Source organism: Dromaius novaehollandiae, chromosome 8 (assembly GCF_036370855.1).
Source record: "Dromaius novaehollandiae isolate bDroNov1 chromosome 8, bDroNov1.hap1, whole genome shotgun sequence".
Lineage (NCBI taxonomy): Eukaryota > Metazoa > Chordata > Aves > Casuariiformes > Dromaiidae > Dromaius > Dromaius novaehollandiae.
The window spans coordinates 11437864-11458781 of NC_088105.1; the positions used below are offsets into that span (position 1 = coordinate 11437864).

At 44.4% G+C, this 20918-nt stretch overlaps 1 protein-coding gene across 1 annotated transcript; it reads left to right on the forward strand.

Moving 5' to 3' along the window:
- Positions 1-248: 248 nt before the first annotated feature.
- Positions 249-20112, forward strand: TMCO1 (transmembrane and coiled-coil domains 1). Its single transcript, XM_026100999.2, has 7 exons — positions 249-378; positions 1959-2036; positions 5689-5748; positions 9310-9356; positions 9997-10064; positions 13529-13673; positions 19761-20112. Exons 1-7 carry the CDS (start codon positions 309-311, stop codon positions 19857-19859), a joined length of 567 nt encoding a protein of 188 aa, XP_025956784.1. The 5' UTR covers positions 249-308; the 3' UTR covers positions 19860-20112.
- The last annotated feature ends 806 nt before the right edge of the window (positions 20113-20918 follow it).

Here is a 20918-nt window from a genome sequence, read left to right on the forward strand (position 1 = left end):
AACAGCATCAGACCGCCATCACCGCGGGGAGTGGAAGGGGCGGAGCACAGCCGTTCCCCGCTGTCAATATTGACGGCTGGCTTGCCCAATCAGAGCACTGCCCGTTCATATTTCCCCCCTCCCCTCGCCCTTCCCGCTTTGCTGTCTAAGCGCCACGCTGATTGGCTAGCACCCTGCACCGGAAGCTCGGGTGTCGCTTCCGGTGGTTGCTAGGCGACGTGGCCTCAGGTAGCTTCCGGGTTGTGGGTGGGTTTCCGGGTGCGGGGCGGTGGCACCGGGAGAGGGGCGGGCGGGCTGGCGGGGGCACCATGAGCACCATGTTTGCCGACACCCTTCTCATTGTCTTCATCTCCGTGTGCACTGCGCTGCTGGCTGAGGGTGAGCGCCACCGCCGCGGGGCTGGCTGCGGTGTCGCCGGCCTCGCCTCCACGGCCGCTGGGGGCCGCCCCGGCTGGGCCCGGGGGTGCGGGCCCGGTGCTGGGGGCTGGGGGGCGGGGCTCCAGGGCTGGTCCTGGCTCGCGCCGTGGCGGTGCCCTCGGCCGCTTTCTCCTGTGGGCGCAGCGCGGCGTGGAAGGTGTTGGGAGCGACTGGCAGGAGGCAGCGTCTCCCCTCCTGCAGCGGCGCGAAGGGCAGGCCCGGGGCAGCGGGCGGGAGAGTCGTGTTGGGCCGCAGGCGGAAGAGCGAAGGTGTGAAAAAGGCTCTGGTTAGTCAGGCCCAGGTGAGGTCGAGCACCTGGGCACAGGCAGAGCGTAGAAAGCTTAGAGGAGAGCGGGCTTGACCACACCAGACCTATGAGGCAAAGTGGGGGGAACTGGGTGTGTATAGTCTAGAAGGAAAAAGGTTTTGGGAGGATGCGATAACAGTGTTCGGTGCGTTTCTGTAAAGTGGGCGTTCGTGGTTTTCTGTGACTGTTCTGGGAAGGATGTGAAGAAAATAGCCACATTTGAAGAATGAAAATTAAGATGATTTAGATGGGCAGTTTGAAAAGGCTTTCTAAACAGCAGGGTGGTAAAATGATAGGTTACCTAGGAATACGTGATATTGTTCCTACTGCAGGTTTCTAAGAACAGGTTGGTCAGATACCTTTTGGGATAGTCAAAGCCAGAGGCTGCTCCTTCCTCCTAAGCCATATCCCAAAATCTTCTAACATCCCAGAGCTGCAAGATACTGTCTTTAGAGAACCAGGGTTAGGGAAACTCCAAAGCAGAATCTGATACATGTTTTGTAGGAGTCCTGTGCAGTGCCTTTGGGGTAAGATGCTGTACACATTGATTACATCTTGCAGGACAAAGCTCTGTTCACCTCAGGAGCACCTGGGGGGGTTCCCTTTTGTGCAGCTGGGCATCCCAGGGACTCAGCAGCAGACCTCTGTTATCAAACAGGGAGCAAAGGCCTTGCATAAGAGCTCAGGTTAAACGTTTCACAAGCCAGAGGTCAAGCACTTTTAGTGCAGTCACTCTTGATCATGTTTTAGTGTAAAGAGTTAGACTGGAGACTCTCTTCAGGTCTCTTCTAGCCTAATATGTCTGTTCTCCTTTTTGAAATATGTTACTACTAATGGTTGGGTCCTTGTAGGAGCTGGGTTTATGCTTCTCACCTTAATTAAGTCCTATGAAAATGCAGAACAAAAAGATGTTTATTGCCTTAATCAACTTCCAGTTTTAAGAGGAGTGACAGCTGGTAAATATAAGCAAGAAGGGACTACATAAGTCCTACAGAACAGCAGAGCTTGGTAACATAGTTGGTAACTTTCAGTCATTTATGGGCATTGGTGCTACATGGAAACTTGAAAAAGGGATTTGTAGGAAAGTGATGATGTGGCTTGCTGGTGATTTTGGGGACCTTTGTTGTATTATAATGTGGTTTTGTAGACATAACATATGTATTCTCTAACTCATATTTTTATTTGTTGCAAGAGGACCTTACTTACCTAGTGACATGGTGGATGTTTGTTTCAGGTATAACTTGGGTGTTGGTTTACCGAACAGACAAATACAAGAGATTAAAGGCTGAAGTGGAAAAACAGAGCAAAAAATGTGAGTACCTTTCAGATATGAGAATGTCTGCTCTTCTCGTTATATCCTGCTTTAGCAGATATCAATTCGACTATGGTCTGCATTCTGATTAATTCCTGCTATCTTCCATGTTAAAGAGGAGAAGGGAACTTTCTTCATCTTGGAGTTCTTTGGAGCCTAATATTAGAGGGTCTGGAAACTGGGTACTGAAGGGACTTATTTCTGTCCCTAATCTTTTCACTTTGCTAGAGGGAGGGTTAGTACTAAGACCTATCTTGTCCAAATTGGCCCTCCTCTAATGGAGGACAGGAGGGAGTAAATGGAGGATAGGAGGGAGTTAGAGATCAGTATTGGCCTCTCTTCTTCTGAGCACGAGTAGCTAGTGTCTATATATACATGTATATATATATATAGCTTCTTTTAGATGCCCAAAATAAATCCAAGAATGCTGTTTCTGCTTTTCAAGAATGGAGGAGGGGAGATTGAGATCTCTAGTAAGAAAAAATTGAGGCTGAATGAATACCATGAGAGGTAAAGCATAATATGTAAAGAGTAAAAGTGAGGATTAATGATGTGGGGTGAGTAAAGACAAAATCATGATAGAAAGAAGGGTCTGAGATATCATCTGATACAGAAATAAATCATACTAGTGTAAACTAGAAAAAAAATCAAATCAGTTAAAGTTCCAGGTCACTTCTCCAGGGAAGAAGAAGGGAGCAGAATGAAGAAGAGGGTGGGCAATCAGAAGATGAGCAGCAGATATTAAAAATGAGAGGAAATGGTAAACAGGAGGATTTGAGCAGGGAGTGTTTCAGTGGACCTGTCTGTATCAGAGCCTAAGAGAAGGAGCAGAAATTCAGCTAAGCTTTTGGACTCAGTTGTGTGTACCCTGTGCAAGTTGCAGCAATGAGAGATGGGCACAGAAGAACTGTGGCTGAACCTGAGCTGCTTTTACATTAGAAATGTTTCAGCAAGATGTAAACACTCCTAGTGGGTGAGACACCAATATTATAAAACCGTGTTCTTTCCAGTCTAGCTTGTTCCAGCCTTCTGCTGGGCCAGATAAGCCAAAGAGTGAAAGTGTAGTCATGCTTTCATCTCAGCTTCTAAATTAGGGACTTTTGTCCACACAGCTGTATCAGAAGGAGATTGCATCTCCACCAACTCCACATTAGTTCCACTTGATAACAAAAACCTGTAGTGTAGAACTAGCCCCAGAAGGGCAAATTAGAGAAGCAACTGAAACCCAGCTGAAAATGAGTTAATGTCCCAGTGTATTTGTGCTGTGGAACTCAAAAGGAGTTAGCATGGCTTAATCTCTGGGATTTAATGATTGGTTTTTATAGCTCTTGATACTAGGCTGTAGTCTGTGAAGGGAAAGGTATGCAGTTCATGCATCTCAAAATTAGTTTCCAGCTTCTGTGTTTGATTCCTTCCCCCTGCCTCCCAGGTGAAACAGAATAACAAGGCATCACTAAAAATTCTGGTTTGTTGTTGGGGGGGGGGGGGGGGAAGGTTGGCTTTTTTCCTCTTTCCCCCCTCTAATGCACTAAGAAGCACTGTCTAATGGCTTATAGACAATTTGCAAAGTAGACAACTTTGGTCACACCCTTCATCCATTAGCTAACGCATCAGAAACAGGAAAAAACACGTGTGCGATCTTTAAGTTCTCCCATGACAGTCCCAAGAATCCTTACAGTCTTCAAAAAAAAAATGGGCCAAGTAGTATGTTTGGGCAGACATTGTTACTCATCGTTCTTAGTTTCATCGTTCTCTACCTTTTCATTTCTCTTGAGAATTACAATGTTGTCTGAGACTGGTTTAAAAAAAAGTGATAGCAAGTGTTCTGAGGTAAATGTGGTGGTAAACTTGCATGGCTGAAGTACATCTGCTATCAGAAGGGTTTCTGCAGAAGTGTTGTTGTGTTGTGGGTGTTCCTGCAGACAGGCTTGTCAGACTGTCTGATGCTTAGTTATTTGTCCTGCACAAACCATTAGGGAATTAGAGCTGTAGAGTACCTCAAGGATGGCGTAAGGCTCAATAGTGCTGTTTAGAGTGAAGCTGTTATCCAGAGGAGCCCTCTTCTTAGGGCTGGGAGCAGTAGTTAGGCCAGAACTGGGTCAAAGTGTTCTCCAACTGGGATTTGAGTTGGGGGCCCTGGGAGTATATGGACTAGGGTTGGGATAGACTGGTCAAGATTGGTAAGATAGATTTGGTTTAAGGAAGGCTATTGAGAAAGCATTCTGTGAGCACTGGTTGTGTTGTGTCATCTGTCCAGTGTTCCCTCTGAGCAAACTTGACTGGTGTGTTCCCTTGCGTTAGCGTCCCTGTCAGATGTGCTTCTCTTATGGAAAGAGTAAACGTCAGCTCTTCTGTAGTAATGTAGTCAGACACAATTAAGTATCTTGTCTGGGCTAGCATGGCTTTCTTGGCGATTATGTGACTGACTTGCACATGACCTGCATTTCAGAAACCAGCACCACAGATCCTTGTGTGACTTGGACATCTGGCTATCTTCTTTGTTTTAGCTGTGCTGTGATGTCACAGAAAAGTTGGAGTTGGCAGGGACCACTGGAGATCATCTGGTCTAACCCCTCTGCCCCTCAGTTAGGGTCAGCTAGAGCAGATTGCCCAGGATATCAAGGCTCGAATATCTGTGCTGAGCTAGTACTGTATTTAGTACTACTACTACTACACTATACTACTACTTATACCTATAGTTAGTATAGGAGAAAAGTCCTAATGCTCACTTCTCTGAAGGTGATTCTGTGAGCCAACAGGAATCAAGAATATTTCTTGGTAGAGTAGACATGGTGCAGACAAATACAGTTTAGAATAAAAAGAGGACTGTTACCCGTTGTTAGGTTATAGCCATGTTTTATCATCCTCACTTACTGTAGTACTTTTGTTGTAAGTCTTAAATCAAAGCCTGTCTTTCACTTTTTAGAAAAGACAGCTCTTCCTGCTATCAGCAGAAGAGCATTTGCAGGTGAGCAGTCCAGTTACTATATCACAGTATGAGTTAACTCTGCTGGTTTTGTAACTTAGCCTTTTTTGGTGTTGTGTTAGTTGTTTGCAGATATTTGGCAAGTGTCTGATTTGGGGTTTTAGTAACTTTGAGCTTAGGCTTTTACTTTAAAATCTTGGGAGTGCTTCAGTACTAATTAACTGAAGAAGAATGGAGAGGTTGTGGCCAACTGCTTGGACAGCATTTCCCCTGAGAATGCCTGCCTGTGAAGAAGGGATATGAGAGAACACAGGCTTTCCTGTGTTCTGCTTCCCACCAAAAATAATCGGGAGCAGATTTTGCCATAAAGCTCTCTTCATTACACTTGCTGAATCAAAAGTACTGTCTAAGACTAATGACAAATCAGCAAGGGTCATTTGAGCCAGCAGGGGCCCAAGGCTGCTTGGTTAACAATGTAACAGGTTCTTGCCAGAGTTTAAAATTAACCCTTTGAAATTTTCCTAAATCACATCCTGACTTTGGAAAATATTTTTGACTTTAAGTGTTTGGTTTGGTCAGTCTTGGGTAGGTTATAAGTTGCTGATTCTGAATGTTCTTAGTACCATCTGTTCTCCAAAGAGAATAAGATGTTTGGTTTGGTATGTGGAAGAGGGGGTTGGTATCATTATGTGGAAATGATGGAATATCTTTCTTTGAACTTTGCAGTGGAAAAGAAGAAGGAAACAATAACTGAATCAGCAGGTCGACAGCAGAAAAAGAAAATAGGTAAGATTGGAAGGCGTTCCGAGAATAAGGGGAAAGTTCAGAAACTTCTGGAAGTGATTGTCTGTTCCTTCTTTGCAAAACTGTTTATTTGAAGTGGTTCTTGTCCTGATGACTGGAATACAAACCCTTTTGCTTATTCTCCCAAGAGAACTGCCTCTGGATGGTTTCAGTCAAATCTGGAGAAGGGCTGCACCACTGAGAGGAGCAATATGAAATTCCTCATTGATCCAGCTGCCTTTCTCCTTGATGTGGGCCTTTATATCCATGACTATTATTAACTGTTGTTCTCAAAGCTCATTGCTGCAGTACACTGGCAGCTTGCAATATCTACGTGACTATATGATTGTGATTTCAGATTTTTTGTTTTGTTTCTTTCCTCATTTGAACACTTCAGGGCCAAGGGTGTTTGCCTGAGTTAGCTCTTACTGTGCTTAGATTTATTTCAACCTTGATAAGTTAGTTCTGTTCAATTTTAAGTACTGATTTATATTTCCATTCTCTTCCTCTTTCATTGTCAATATAGTTAAGTAGTTCTAGGTTGAGGTAACTCTTTAAATACAGGGCTATGCAAGAACACAATGTGGTGGATTTTTAATGGACGTTAACTTTAGAAAGTTCTGTAATCTGCAGAAGGCTAAAGTTAAACACGTAGCAAAGCCCAGTTAAATTATTGCAGACATCATTGTAGGAACACTTGTGAGAACTCCTGGGAGTTGGTTTCCTCATTCCTCTGTAACGCCAGGTAGCTGGATTAGTCATTTGATTTGTGCAAAGCCTGGGAATAATTATAAACATCTCTTCAAACAGTTCTTCCTAGGTATGAAATCTGTTATCACTGGGTTCCTGAAGGGACAGGAACCAAAACTCCTCTTGCGGATTTTCAGTTCCTAAGGTTGAATCATCCATGCATGGGATGAATATTGCTTATTGGATAAGGCAACTTTGTTGTTGTTACATATGGTCAATCACTTTTCAATGTGTGGCATATATGACCTTTTTTCAGGGCACCATCCAACTCATGTTTCTAGCAGAGAATATTTTATTTGTGCTTGGGCTAAACTAATAATAGAATCTGAGGAATTCAGATGATCAGCTGATTTTTATATGCTGAAATAATCTTGTTTTACGAATGAAAAACAAAGCACAAAGAGACTAAGAACAAAACTTTGGAAATGACCACTGATTTTGTTTGCTGTGATGCTTGCTGGCCAAGCTTAAGATATTCAGACTTTTTTTTTGGTGGTTTTATTTTTTGTGCAAGTGCTGCATAACTTCGGCATCTGATTTGTTTTCAGGCAGAGCTGAATGCTCGGTGATTCTGAAAAATCAGGTTCTAAATGTCAAGCGGGACATCCAGAAAATGACTCACAGCTTTTAACTACTTTTGAGAACTCTGGTCCCAGTGAGACTGAATATCAAATCATTCTGCAAAATGTATCATTGTTGTAATGTCAAGATTACTTGTATTGGAGTTCCCTTAAATTTTGTCATTCTAGTTCAAAAAAAAAAATGAACCCAGACCTTACAGATAAGTCACAGTCATGGTACAGACCTGCCTCAGTTGCCATCTCTCGTGCGAAGAATAAGGCAGGATGTGTGTGTACAGCATTGCTGGGTTATCTAAGGGATGAATCATGCATATGCACAAGGAGGTAGGATGAAAGTTGCATGGACAAACTTAACTTGGTGTTTCCTAGTTATCAAACTCTTTTTTTTTAATGGAAAAATGAACCAACTTCAATCATATTGTGCACAGATCACCATTCACAGTGCTGGAACAACAGGCCTTTGACATCATGGCACAGCCTTCTGTCATATGAGCTTAGAGAGCATGTTTTTTAGCTTATAACTTTGCTACTGTTCTCTTCTCTGGGCCACAGAAGGAAAAATGGTGACATTCCCAATAGCTCACACGAATACTTGATAGACAGCAAAAAAAAAAAATGCTGGCAAAAAATGTTATTGCTGTATCCTCTTGGTTTGTGTTCTAGTCAGCAGAAACAGAGTTAGGATTTCAGGATGCTGCTTGTTGATGACTTATCCAGCCCTTTTTCCCTGTGCCTCCACCCAGCTCCATAATATAGTGCTTAAATGCTGCTTATGCATGAGTTGTGCAGGATTAGTCCATTTACAGAAAATGGTCAGGCACCTGGGGCCTGTTTGTTCTGAATATGCAGAAATGTGTGAGAAACAGGTCAGATATATTGGGGATCTGTGCTGTATTCCTTTAATCGCTGTGTAACCTTTAGTCCATCTCAGTAAATGGTTAGTTATGTAGCAGAGGGAAAAAACAAGTATTTGTGCCAAATGTGATTCCTAAAGAGCTGGCCTGTGCTTGCTGAAATGTCCCAGAACAAAATTCTTCACCTTGGTCAGGAAGCAGGTGTCTGGAAAATTCCTGCCTTAGGGGATGGTTTGTAGTTATAAGCAATTGGAATTACCATCAGGGATTCTAAGAAATTAGATATGAGTATTGCTGTTGCTTTGCCTAAAACATGTGGGTCCCTGTATTTGGCATCTTCTAATTGGGGTTTGAGAAGTAACTGTTGGGCTTCTGTGCTGTGGGCCTCTTGTATTGATACTTCAGCAGGAATCGACTGCACAGCTCACATGCTTGGATAGCCCTTGACAGTCCTCCTGTCTGTCTGCCTGTCTTCACTCACGCTATTCCTTGGATATTTCTTCATCATCCACCTCCTTACTCCAGCTAGGTGTTCCCTGAAAGCCTTGGCTGCCCCTCTGGATCCTGAATCTGAGAGAAGCACAGTGGGTGAGGTGGGATGGGGACATAGGACAAAAGTGGTGGTAGGTGGTAGATAACACTTTAGCCCAGAGCAACCCCGTTATGAGGGGCACAGAAGCCTTCCCCAGTATCTCACAGACAACTGGGCAGCTTTTGGAGTTTGTGGTGACTTGAGGAGAGACTAAATTTCAAAAGAAGCATTTTAAAGTGTTCCCTGAAAAGCATAATAGCACATGTTTCACTTTAAATTAATGTAGAATGCATTTTTCTTCTCTGGAGAATCCTTCAGGTGTGATAAGGGTCCAAGATCCATTACTAAGAGCAGTAGGATGTTAGACTTGCTGAAGTGCAGCTTCTGGCTCCATGTGCCGTTTTGGCGTCCCTTCCAAAACCTCCAAAATGAAATCCTTGCTTACATAGCATACTTGTAGTGGTGAGCCTGGTGTGCAACTAATTCAGACCACGCTCCTTTGGAAGTGTGGTATGCAGGCATTGTCTTTGTTTTCTGGCCACATTGCTCATGCTGCTGTATTGGTTGGTTGAGTTGGCAAATTTGATATTCTGTGAATTTCTCCCCAAAGTGCTGAATGTGTGATTCTAGCCTCCTTTGTGCCTGCTTTGCCACATGTTCCTGTGGTGGAGGAGCAGTTGGCAATGTACACTTTTTCACTTTGTGCTGTCTGGCATAGAGAGCTGGAGCTGGTTTTGGAAGTGTTACTGGTTTGGAGAGCCAAGAAGGTTAAGTTTTCCTGGAAATGAAAGCACTGTGGTTTCTAGGTTGGTATAACTGATGGTAACTGTTGTTTTTTGCTTTCCAGAGAGACAAGAAGAGAAACTGAAGAATAACAACAGAGACTTGTCAATGGTAAGAAAATTAAAGCCTGTTCCTAACTGCTGAAGGTTTCAATCAGCAGCTTTCCAACAGAAAGACTTTGTTCGCTTGGCAGAGATGGTAGCTCCTCCTCCTCCTGACTGTTCTCTCTGAATTATGTCTAGTAGCTACAGACTTGGTATGATGTACAGAGTCTTCCAGCAGTTATCGTTTCATCTAATCCCCAGCCTTAGTTATTTTCATATTTATAAGCCTCTATAATGTTGTCAAAGTAGAATTAATTTGTGTGACTTCCTCCTGTAAGTTTTGTCTTCATAATGAGCCCACTGGTTTTATTATTTCTTTCCAACTCTTCCATGTGATAGTTGTATAGGCTTAACAAAGAAACAGCCTGTGGAAGGTAACAGGACAATTTTTGAGCACTTGGATCTTTTGTGAAGCAGCTGTTCACATTAATGATCCATACTCTGGCTACTGCTGCACCTAGTTGTTGACCAGACTTTTCTTTGAGAGTTCTCTGCTCTCTTCTCATGCAATTCCTCTGGCCTTCTGAGTTGTCCGTTTTCCTTCTAGGTTACAGTGATGCTGTGCAAAGCCTGTTCTTGAGGGCATGAGCCCTTAATCCCTCAATGTAGGCCTGTTGCTTGACTTGCTCTGACCATTTTGCTTGCAGGTTCGGATGAAATCTATGTTTGCCATTGGCTTCTGCTTCACTGCACTGATGGGAATGTTTAACTCTATGTAAGTACCAACTTTCTGGATTTTTCTTAAGTTTTCATGGTGAGTATATTCTAATTCCTTCTTTATCAATTGAAGTGTTTTAGTGATGACATGATCCATCTAAGAACTCTAGTCTGTGTAAAATGGATCAATATTTCATACAAAGATGCTGTTGTTTGATTGCAGCGTGCTGCTGTTTTGCTTGAGAGAAGACACTGCATGTTGGAGCTCTTGAGTGCAGTCTAGACATGACCCTAACATCCTTGCTGCCTGGGGGCATCTTGATCAGGGCAAGTTTGGTGGTAGAGATCGGGCATGCAGCCACAGTCTTCAGTTTTTTCGGCTTTGCTAAGTAACATGACCAAAGAACTCTGCAAGCAAAACTGTGCCAGGCCTCCTAGCCCTTAGAAATGGGCTGGTTTTGCAGTGTTGGTTGTTGCTCTATTTAAGGTGTTTAGAGTCGAGATATGAAGAAGTCCAGGCATGGACTCTAATCTTCCTTTGCTTTAAAAATGGCCTGGGATTAGCCTATTGAAAAATAGCTTCTAGGTTGCATGATGATAGAGAGCTTTGTTTCAGACATGCAAAACTGGAAGATAGTGCCTACCGTTTAGAACTTGGTTCAGTCTTGAAACATGAACTTCGTACTGGTTGCAAAAGCTGAAGATAATGTGTCTGTGGTTAATATAAACTTCAGGAGACTATTTAATATCTGGGTAGTATACTTATCCTGTAAACAGGAGTTGTCATCTTTACATTCTTGGACACCAAAACCTTTTGCTCCTCTGCTGGCAGTCCCAAGATACAGTCAATTGTTATTTTATTACAGATCTGTGTGTGGATAAACTGGAAATGGGGTAATGTAATAGCATAACTGCTTCCGTGTGGACTCTTATTTATTCAGCTTAGTCAGACTTCAGCTTCAACCTTCTATGGAATGCTATGAAACTGAGCAGAGGAATGCAGCACCAAAGGACTGTAAAATTTGGGTACAGTCTTCGGTCATTGTCGTCTCATTTAACTGCAGTCCTGAGAGGGGATGGACATGTATCTTCAGTCATGTGCCCAGGTGTCAGAGTGTGGGACCATGATTTGTAGTGCTGTACTTGAGGCATTAAAATGTTTGCCCGGCTATCTGGGTGCAAGAGTCTCAAACCACCTACTCTGTCTAGTTTAGTAGAGTGGGAGGGTGCAGTTCAAAGGATGCTGTGATTTATAAGTGTTACATGACTGTAAATTCTTTAAAAGTTTTAGGAAGGGATTGATCTTGGTTAAATCCTGTATGGATCCACCTTCAATATGTATTAACCTAAAAAAAAAAAATCAGTTTATTGGCTTATTCTCCTTTAAGACCACAGATTTTACTTGTCTTGCTCCTTTTTCCCCTGAGGATTCCTGTCCACACAGATGATGTTGCTAACCACAGGACTGACATGAAGTTTTTGGGATGTTTTGCCTTTAACAGTCTATCCTTAGAGGGCATTCTGGGAACCTAAGCATGGGTATCCAGAGAGCTCAGTGGATGTTTGAATGGAAATGGCTTTCTTGCTAAGTCCAGCAGTTCAGAGGTTGTTGAATCCAAATCTAAAGATTTGGCTGTCTTGGCTTTGAGGCTAGATAGTTATATTTGTGCTTCTGGTCTTAATACGAGTTAGCAAATGCACTTATATCTGAGTGGCTGCTTTGGTGGGTTTATCTGCACTGTCTGAATTATGTAGAATGGTTTGACAGAGCTGGTTCTCACTTATGTACTGTCATTCTCTTGATGTAGCAGAAAGAGCAGCTGCCTGTCTCAGGAGGAGAGTAAGTCGGTTATGAATTCGTGAGGCTGTGGGTGCAGTGTGAAAAGGAGAAGAGTGGCTGACACCTGCAATGACTTTTGTCTTGTTTGCTGGTCTCTTCTGTTCTTGAACGAATTCACTGTTCTAGGGGATAGAAGGAGCAGGCATACATGTACAATGCAGACACCCAGCTGCTCTGTGACTGGGCACCTTACGTCTGCCATATGCTTAGCAGACAATAGGCAAAATGGAAATTACTGTAATAACTGGCTCTGTTTCTTACAATGTAGGTAATGGGGTGGTGGGGTGCACTGCACTGGAAGGACACACAGGTGTGAAGAAGGCAGGTTTAAACCCAAAGAGCAGAATGCCACAGTGAAGGCGGGCAGCTGAATGACTCTTGTGGCTTAGAAGGTCCTCTAGGGCAGGGAAATCTGTGGTGAGGGGTGTGTGTGTGTGGGGAGGGGGGACTCCAAGCAGATGCACTTTCTCCTGGGAGGGAGATTAGCTTCCATGTGTCTCAATTTTCTTTTGTCAAAAACGTCTTAATACAGTCAGTTCTGAACCCCTGTCGTATTCTTTTCCTGAACTGCATATCCCAGTGCTTCATGATAACTGTGAAAGCCTGCTGGAAGAAAAAGCAGGTACCTCAGGGCTCTACTGCTGAAATACTTGTCATTCTCACAGCAGGAATAACGCAGAATTTTAAACCGCTGGGGGATGTTACAGGGAGATAAACATCCGTTCCTAGGTCTCCTGCCAAACTGCCTGTGAGATGTAAACAAAGTTGGCGTGCATTTGAGCTGTAGCTGTGTGAATGCATCTCCACAGGAAAGAACACTCATTTAGGATCTCTTGAAACAAGAAACACCTGTTAGAAAATCAGTGCATGCAGAGAAAATAACATCCAAATATGCACATGCTGATGAGGCAGCATACACACTTTACTTCAAAAGGTTGGGTTGACTGTCTGTGTTGGGAGAAATCTTTGCAAACTGGCCAGAATTCACACTTTGCCTGACGCCCTGGAATGCGGACCTGGAGGAGCTCCAGGAGCAGGACAGACTGCTCGAAATAGTCAATATCGTCCTGCTTCTGCACTGCCGCCTCCTTCAGAGCTAATGCAGAGAAGGCTGTTGGTATTAAAAAGCATTCTCTCAATGATTATTGTATACATCATTCTTGTGGTGAGAAATATAGTTGTTCTACGAAAGGAAAAAATGTGTTTGGTTTATGCTCTGCTTAAAGCAAAGAGTTCATCTTATTGCAGTAACTGCCTTACAGCAGAGTGGTAGTCATCCATCTTTTAATCAAGTGTTGACTGCGTTCTGGGGAGTGATCTGCTGTATTTGCAGTTAACTTATATTTATTTAAAAGCCAAAACACCGACTAAGACTTTGTCCAGCTGATCACTTATAAATCACTGTGAAACACCTTGTCTCTTACCATGGTAAAACGGTTGCTGAGGGAAGCCTACTTAAACTTTGGATGAGTGGGTGATCTGGGGTGGAGGCCTGTGTGAGAGGTGTACTTAGTCTCCTTGGTGTAGTGTATGTAGAGGTGGGCTGGGGAAGGCAGCATGGTTTTTCCAGCCTTCCATGTGGTCTTGTCTGCTCTGATGCTCCATTGGAGATGCTCACTTGTTTCTTCTACACTAGGACTCTGTTACTGTCCCCAGTTGTGATCCAGCACTTTCTTTTCCAGATTTGATGGCCGAGTGGTGGCAAAGCTTCCCTTTATCCCCCTATCATACATTCAGGGTTTATCCCACCGCAACCTTCTGGGTGAGGATTATACCGACTGCTCCTTCATCTTCCTCTACATTCTCTGCACAATGTCTATCAGACAGGTGAGTACACAGAGTCTCCTGCATGCCTGGCTCAGGGAAGGCCTATCTCCACCATCCATAAAGAAGAGTCAGTTACTGCTGACCAGTTTTGCATGTATAACCTTTCATCTGCTTGTGATTTTCATGCATGCCTTTATTCCTAGGCTTCATATTTAAAGCAATTGTGGGTTGGGATCTTACAAACAGCCACTACCCTGAAATGTGTGGGAGACTTGACTAGAGGCATAAAGACTGCTCCTGAGTGCTAGGACAGAGTTGGAAGAAACAGCTTCCTTCCTTGTGTCAGTCTCTGACAAAGGTGTGGATTGCCATGGTTAGCCTTCAGCAAAAGACAAGTCGTCTCCATCAGAAGGCAATATAAGTAGTACTTTTTCCCAATTATGACAACTACGGTAGCTTGAGAAGAGAGAAATTTTGCATCTTTGGGGGAATCTTCCTCATTGTAAAGGCTCAGTCAGTCCATAAATCTGTTAGAGAAGTGGGGAAAGAGTTAAACTTGTTCTTTTGCTTTTGTCCTTCCTGTTTTTGCTGACAGACTGACTTTTCAGTCTTAAGAACTTTACCTTTGAGTAGAATCTCTCTCAGTATGAGGAATGTAACTCAAAGGGGGCCTGGTGTGATAACCCAAGAGTAGGCCACCTGTAGCTGCCCAACAAATCTGGTTAGTCCCATCTTTTGCAAAAAGAAGCATCAGCCAGGGTAAGGGGAAAGTGCATGGTCAGGTGTAGACTGTTACCCAGCTGGATGACACCCACGTGTTTAGTAGCAGTGATGCACTGAGGTGAGGATTTAACTGACGAAATGGCTGGTAAGGACAAGTGGGCATTCTCAGTGCAACCAGAAGTTCTTGTTTGCCATGTTCCCCCAGGGAGTGCTGGGGAGAAGTTAATAGACTCTGGGGGTTGGATGAATGCTGGTGCAATTAGCTGCAAATTATCTGCTCCTCTATATTTATATTTCCCTTTTCTTTGATTCACTTCCTGAATTCTTGCTGCTTTTCTCCTTGACCGACTTGTTGCTTTTCCTCAGGGGGTGCCGAGGGACCTAAAGGCTTAAAGCAGATCAGCAAAGGGAAGTGACATGTTATGCCAGCTGCTGTCAGAAGTTTGGATGAGCTTGATGAAGCAGCTTAATAATAGAAAGTTGGTTCCTTTAGTCATAAAGTGCATGCTAATGAATCAAATTCTCCATAATTCTCCACAACGGGTGCTTATGTTGAAATGCATCTGTGTCTAGTCCTGTGCAAAAGCAGATAATGAATCATAAAATAGGTTGAAAGGGATATCTGGAGGTCTTCTGGTCCACCACCCCCTGCTCAAAGCAGGGCCAGCTTCAGAGAGGCAAAGACCAGGGGCTTCCTCATTGTGGTCTCTCCAAGACAGATCTTGTTTCACTTTCCAGTAACTGGAAAAATGAATGCTGTTTTGAAAGAAATGAGACACTTTCAGCTTCTTGGATCACCTCCCTGACTTCCTGGGATGCTGAGGTCTGATGCTGTTCCTTCAGGCAATCTTGCATGGTTCTGCTCTATGTTACTCACCTGTTATGTGGAAACTCCCTTCTTTCCAGTGCTACAGGTTATTATATGAAACCAAACAGCACTGTCTACAGGATTTTTTTGTACTGGTTGGATTGATTGGGGAGCTCCATTGCTAAAAAATCCCCTGTGGATTTTTTTTGTCCAAAAATACAATTCCTGTGGTTAATTCTAGTCCTGGGCATTTCCTGCTCTTGCCTCTTGTGAAATGAGTAGAGAGCTTGAACTGAGTGGTGGGGCACTCTGGTTTTGGAGAAACACTGAGCTTTTTGAAGGGGAATGGGCTTTCAAGAGAAATTCTGGCAAAAAATTGTCCTCATGCAGAAGAGTTCCTGCTAATGGCCCATGGCAGGGGGAGAGGGGAAGCACAGAGGGGTGGGGAGAGCAGGTGGTTTACTTTATTTCTTTGGAGAAGGATGTTTGCTTTGAGTACTTGCAGATTGCACCCTTAGTGGTGCTCCTTTATGTATATGATTGCAGTTCATTATACCTGTGCTTCTCCAGCTAGCTGCTAGACAGCTCCAAGTTGTTATCCTTGCCTTGTGGAGTGAAGGGCAGAGACCAGCTACGTTAGTTTGTGCAAGAGCTAGGAACAGAAGCTGTGACTGCTGGCATCCTGCTTCTGGCTTTATTACTGGTTTGAAGGAACTTTGCATGATAGCAGCATTGGGAAAAGGACTTTGAAGTGGTGTGAGAGGCCAGGGGAGAGGGGAAGAAAGTAACTACAGGCTTAAAACGGTGCCAAAGATTAGCTTTCAGTGCTGTGACCATAGAGGTGAAAGCCTTATGACCCACTGAGTTCCACTGTGTGTAAAAGGGGAAATCTTGCTAAGTCAGCTTCAAAAGAGCTGTTGGCCCAAGGGAGAAGAACTTATGTGGGACTGAGTGTCTGGTTTGATGCTGTTGACAGGAGAGGAAGGAACAGAGGTGTACCAGAAGCCAGGGAACAGGTTTGCAAACAAGCTAAAGAGACCATACAACCCTCAACCTTTTCTTAGGAACCTGGAGCTGCCCATGAAGGGATTGAAGGCAGGGAACAGACATCTCTGTGGAGCTTAGAAGTAGAGGAACTCCTGTGTGTGTGAAAGACCAGGGATCCTGAGGGAGATGCAGGGGACTATGTGAGGATGGGGAGAAACGAGCTGGCTGGTAATTAAACTCCCATTAATGGGATGGGCAGTAGCAGCATCAGGCAGCCTCTTCATGCAGTCCTCAGGCACGTGGGGGTAATAAACTCTTCAAACACTGACTGGAAAGCTTGTTGCCTGTGACCTGGCCAGCATCTCCTGAAATAGTCAAATTGCAGTGAGTAACTTCCTTTGCGCTGTTCCCAGCTCTCCCTGGCACGTAAATCCTGTCCCCTAGTTCCTCCTGCCTTCCTGTTTGGAGAGAGGAGGGTTGCTGGGAGAGGCCTTCCACAGGTCCTTGAGCTGTTGGGTTTCAGCTGGGAAAGTCTGTTGCTGGGTGTGAGGCACAGTGTCAGGGTTACATCCTCTGCCTCCACTCCTGTTACTGTGCTCCCAGCCTTCACCTGTGCTGTTTGTGGAGAGGAATATGCTGTTGTTCCTCAGGCATTTGCCGGTCTCCACTTCCTTTTCACACAAGCCTGAACTGTAGATTAGGTCTCTTCTCCTCTCTGAAACGTGCTTCCAGTGGGAAAAGAAGCCAGTAATTATCCTTACTGCCAGGAGTGCACTTTCCCACACAGCCTGATGTTGGAGCAGGGAACCACTCACTGCCTTGTCTCTGAGGCCCCTTTCGAGTTTGAAGACAAGCAGAAGCAGCTCCCATCCTGCCTGTGATCATGTGTGAAGAGGGTTCAGAAGAGCTTGGATAAGCAATTTGTATGCTTAGGGTTTGTCACCTTCCCTCCCTGCTCCTGAAGGTGATGGTCCTGTTTGCATTGGAAGCAGATGCTGCAAGGCATCCCAGCGCAATGCGGAGCACAGCAGACAGAGCAGGCTTCTACGGGACCTTGCCCCAGCCCTGGTGTTCCCAGCTGCATGCACAATGAGATTGCTGTCCAGCAAAACTGGCTTTGCTGCTAGTACATGAGGCTCGCTGCCCTCCCTAGCAGAGAGGGGACTGCTGTGGAAGGGTAATGCTGGCTAGGATGGCTGTAGAATTGAACCCACTTGAATCCAAGTGGGCTGTCATCTCTCTTCCTGGTAGAGTAGGATTTAGCACTACGGTTTGCCTTTGGTCTGGTACTTACAGGACTGGGGAGGAGGCAGTGCATGCTCCTTGTTCCCACTGATGCTCTACTAGGATCTCTACTCTGCTCTAGCTTTGTACTGGCTCATATGTGGTAGGATCCAAGTCCTGCCTTCTTCTAACTCTGCAGCACCCTCTGGTGTTGCTGAATCCATGCATGAGCCACTCATTTTCTCTGTTCAGTCCTTTTCTTGACTAAGCTCTGAGAAGGGGAAACCACATGAGGGAGTCTCCCACAGTAAAATGCTCTCCTGTATATGTTCAGTTACCACTACTAGTGGTTGACTTATGCAGGACACAGATTTAATTGTACTGTGGGCAAAGATGCTCAAGGTGGTTTTGCAGGGTCCAGTATTGGTCTGTCTGGGCTTAAAGTGCAGTACCACACTAACGTGGCTAGACTTTTTCCACAGCCAGCTCAGGGCTGCAAACAGTTGAGCTGTATTTGTGTGGTGCAGCACCTGAGTTGAGTCTGACTCCTTCCAGGCAAGCCTTAGATGCATCTTCCCCGCATGCCTGGGACTGATGAGGCACAGCATGATGCTGCTGCTCAGAAGAGCTGATGGCTGGAGCCTTCGAGGTGGGTTAAGGCTCGGATACCCAGAGCTCTGGGGAACACGATCCGTGAAACTGCTCCACAGCCAGATGGGCTTGCACTGAGCTAATGCTGCTAAAGATGTTCATGTGAACCCACACAAATGACTGCACGGCACTCCCTGTGGTATCTCCCGGTGCTGTGTTGTCTAGGCATTCCTGGAGAATAGTGTACCTGAGGCGCTTTGGCCCCAGGTGATGAATTGCTCCGTATGTAGTTTGCATTGTTATGAATCCAAGACGCTCACTGTTCAGGCATCCCACAAGTCCCTGCTGCATGTATTTTATATGCTGTAGGAAACATCAGCTATATTTAAAGGCTGTCTGGTACACGATAGTGTTGTATCCCATTATTTATCATTTGTTTGTTTTGAGCAGATACTGTGAAACTGTCATTCCTATTCAGTGTTCCCCTCTTTTTTCCCGTTTATGTGGGGCCTAAAACTTTCCTTTCCATAGCTTCCACCCAAAATGATTCCTGATTTTTAGCTTAGCTAAAACTCTTGCCTGCCTTTATGTTTATTCCCCTTCTGTGTTCAAAAAGTTAAGGAACTATATGACTTTAACTAGCTGACCTGTCCTGCCAGTTGTTTTAGAGAAGTCATTCAGGTTTGAAGAGAACCCCTCCCCTTCTTCTGTTGTCCTTTGGGCAGCCAGGGCTAGGCTGACGATATGAGCGAGAGAGAGAGACAGTCATTTTCTTCCTTTGCATCAGATTTCCCTCTTGCCAGCACTGCATAAGCAGCATTACAGCTCTAGTTATTTACAGTGAAGAATGCAAATTAAAGAACAGGTAGCTCTTTTGTAGTTACACTGTTGCAAATTTTATAAGGAGTTTCACGAAAATCCGAAAAGCTTTGAATTTTTAAATATTCTGTCCTGAGATTTATAGCTAATTCCCTAACTCTTCTACTTCATTTTTTTGTCACTGTGTACTGAAACACCCTGCTCAGATGCAGTTTTTTTAACAAATGACAATGCAGAGGAGGTAATTTCAATAGTCAATTTTTTGGTTTTGCTACATATGTATTGTTATACTGCAATCCAGTATTCCTGTCTGTATCATTAGCATTTGTTAATTCTGTGTCTAAATTTCTGGCTTCAATTTGGCACTTTCTCTGACCCAATTTCAGACTGCATTATGTGAGAGCCTTCCTTGCTGGTTTCAGAACCTCAAACTCTAATGGCTGTTGTTGATGGTGGTTTCTGGAACTTGTGGAAACTGAAAGCTGCTTTGTTTCAGCCCACAAAAAGATGTTGGGAGCCTGCTCCTGTGTGTGGTGTGTGCGTTGCAGCTAAATTGCAAGGATAACTATTGTAGGCTGATTCAAACCAACCCATGTGCAAAGACTAGTCTGTAACTGTGTATGTGCTAACCGACTACCTTTTGTGTAGCTGGAGGTGGAAAAGAGCCAGATTACTGTCCTCAGTTGAAATGCTAATTTAGCTGCAAGAAGGTCTTTTGGAAGGGGGGGGAGGGCTGGAGGAGATGGGCCCAGCTTTAATTGTAGCCATTGTAGATGGTCGTTTGGCTCTGTGCTGTTTTTTTTGCTTTTCCTTGTATGGAAAGAGAGATCTGTTGTATATTAGGCAGACTGGTAAGGCTCAGTGGGTGAGAACTTGAATCTGTTGAAATTAGTGGGAAGAATTGCATTTTTAAGCTGAGCAGGGATTTCTTCGTCTTTTGTAGCTCCTTTGTCGTGGCATGACACTGTCCTGTTCTTCTGTTCTTGTTTTTGCAGAACATCCAGAAGATGCTTGGCCTTGCTCCTTCCCGGGCTGCCACTAAGCAAGCAGGGGGCTTCCTTGGCCCGCCACCTCAGGCAGGGAAGTTCTCCTAAAGCACGGTCACAGCCTCCAGCACAGGTCTGACAGCTGCACCAGACTGCCTTCAGGGATAACAAGATTGGATTCTACATCAGGCTTCCCATGCGTTCGGAAACAGCCTTTGGAGTATTGGCCACAGTCTTGGAAATGTCTTGCATATGGAGTACTCTACCAGCAGCTGTTTGCTCATCCACACAAAGTTCTCAGAAGATAACTTGACCTTTTGTTTCTGATGTATCTGAGAAATAAATGGTATGGGCATGTTGATTTAGATGTCTCTTAATTGTGCTATAGGACCAGTAGAACTATCTTCACTTAAGAGTGCAGTTGATTTAGGCTATGGCATGGAAGTCAACTCAGAGAGCAAGAATGAGAACTGCAAAGTAGACAATTTGGAAATTCAGAACAATCATACTGTGACTTGTCTCTCATGTCTTACTTGCACTGGCTAGAGCCCTTTGTAGTATGGAGCTGAGCAAGTAGGTGTGTTTATTTCTTTTATAAAACTTGCAGTGTTGAGGATGAGGCTTTTTGTTGGCCTGGGTGACTAGAGGTGTGGGAACCAGTCCACTGTGCATCGCTGCCCTGGGAAGTTGTGAGGTTCTGGATGTACTGTCACCCTGTGTCTTTCTGGCAGAGTATATCCTCACAGAGGTTTCTGTGGCATTACACTGCTTCCATTTAAGTTGCTTGCTTAGGCAGAATCTGCGTGGTTACAGTCATAACTTGAAACACACTTGGCCTTCAAACTTAACTTCAGCAGACTGTTAAATTATGTCAGTGCTATCCAGTGCTATCCAACAAACCCTTTACTGCCTGAGGGTTATGACAACAGCATCTGTTTGTGCCACTTACTATACTGCTAGGCAGGCTGATGATCCATATGCATCTTAAAGGCCTCCAGCTTCCTTCTTAGGCATACTAAGGTATTGCTAGGAAGCTCCTTGTGCTGTCTTCTACTTGGTAAAATAATTATCTGGTTCAGGTTTGTTGGACAGAGCCTTCTCCCCTTGTTTGAAAGGGGAGAATAAATCTTGCTGCCACGCTGAAGTTATGCTGACAGTAGTTCCACT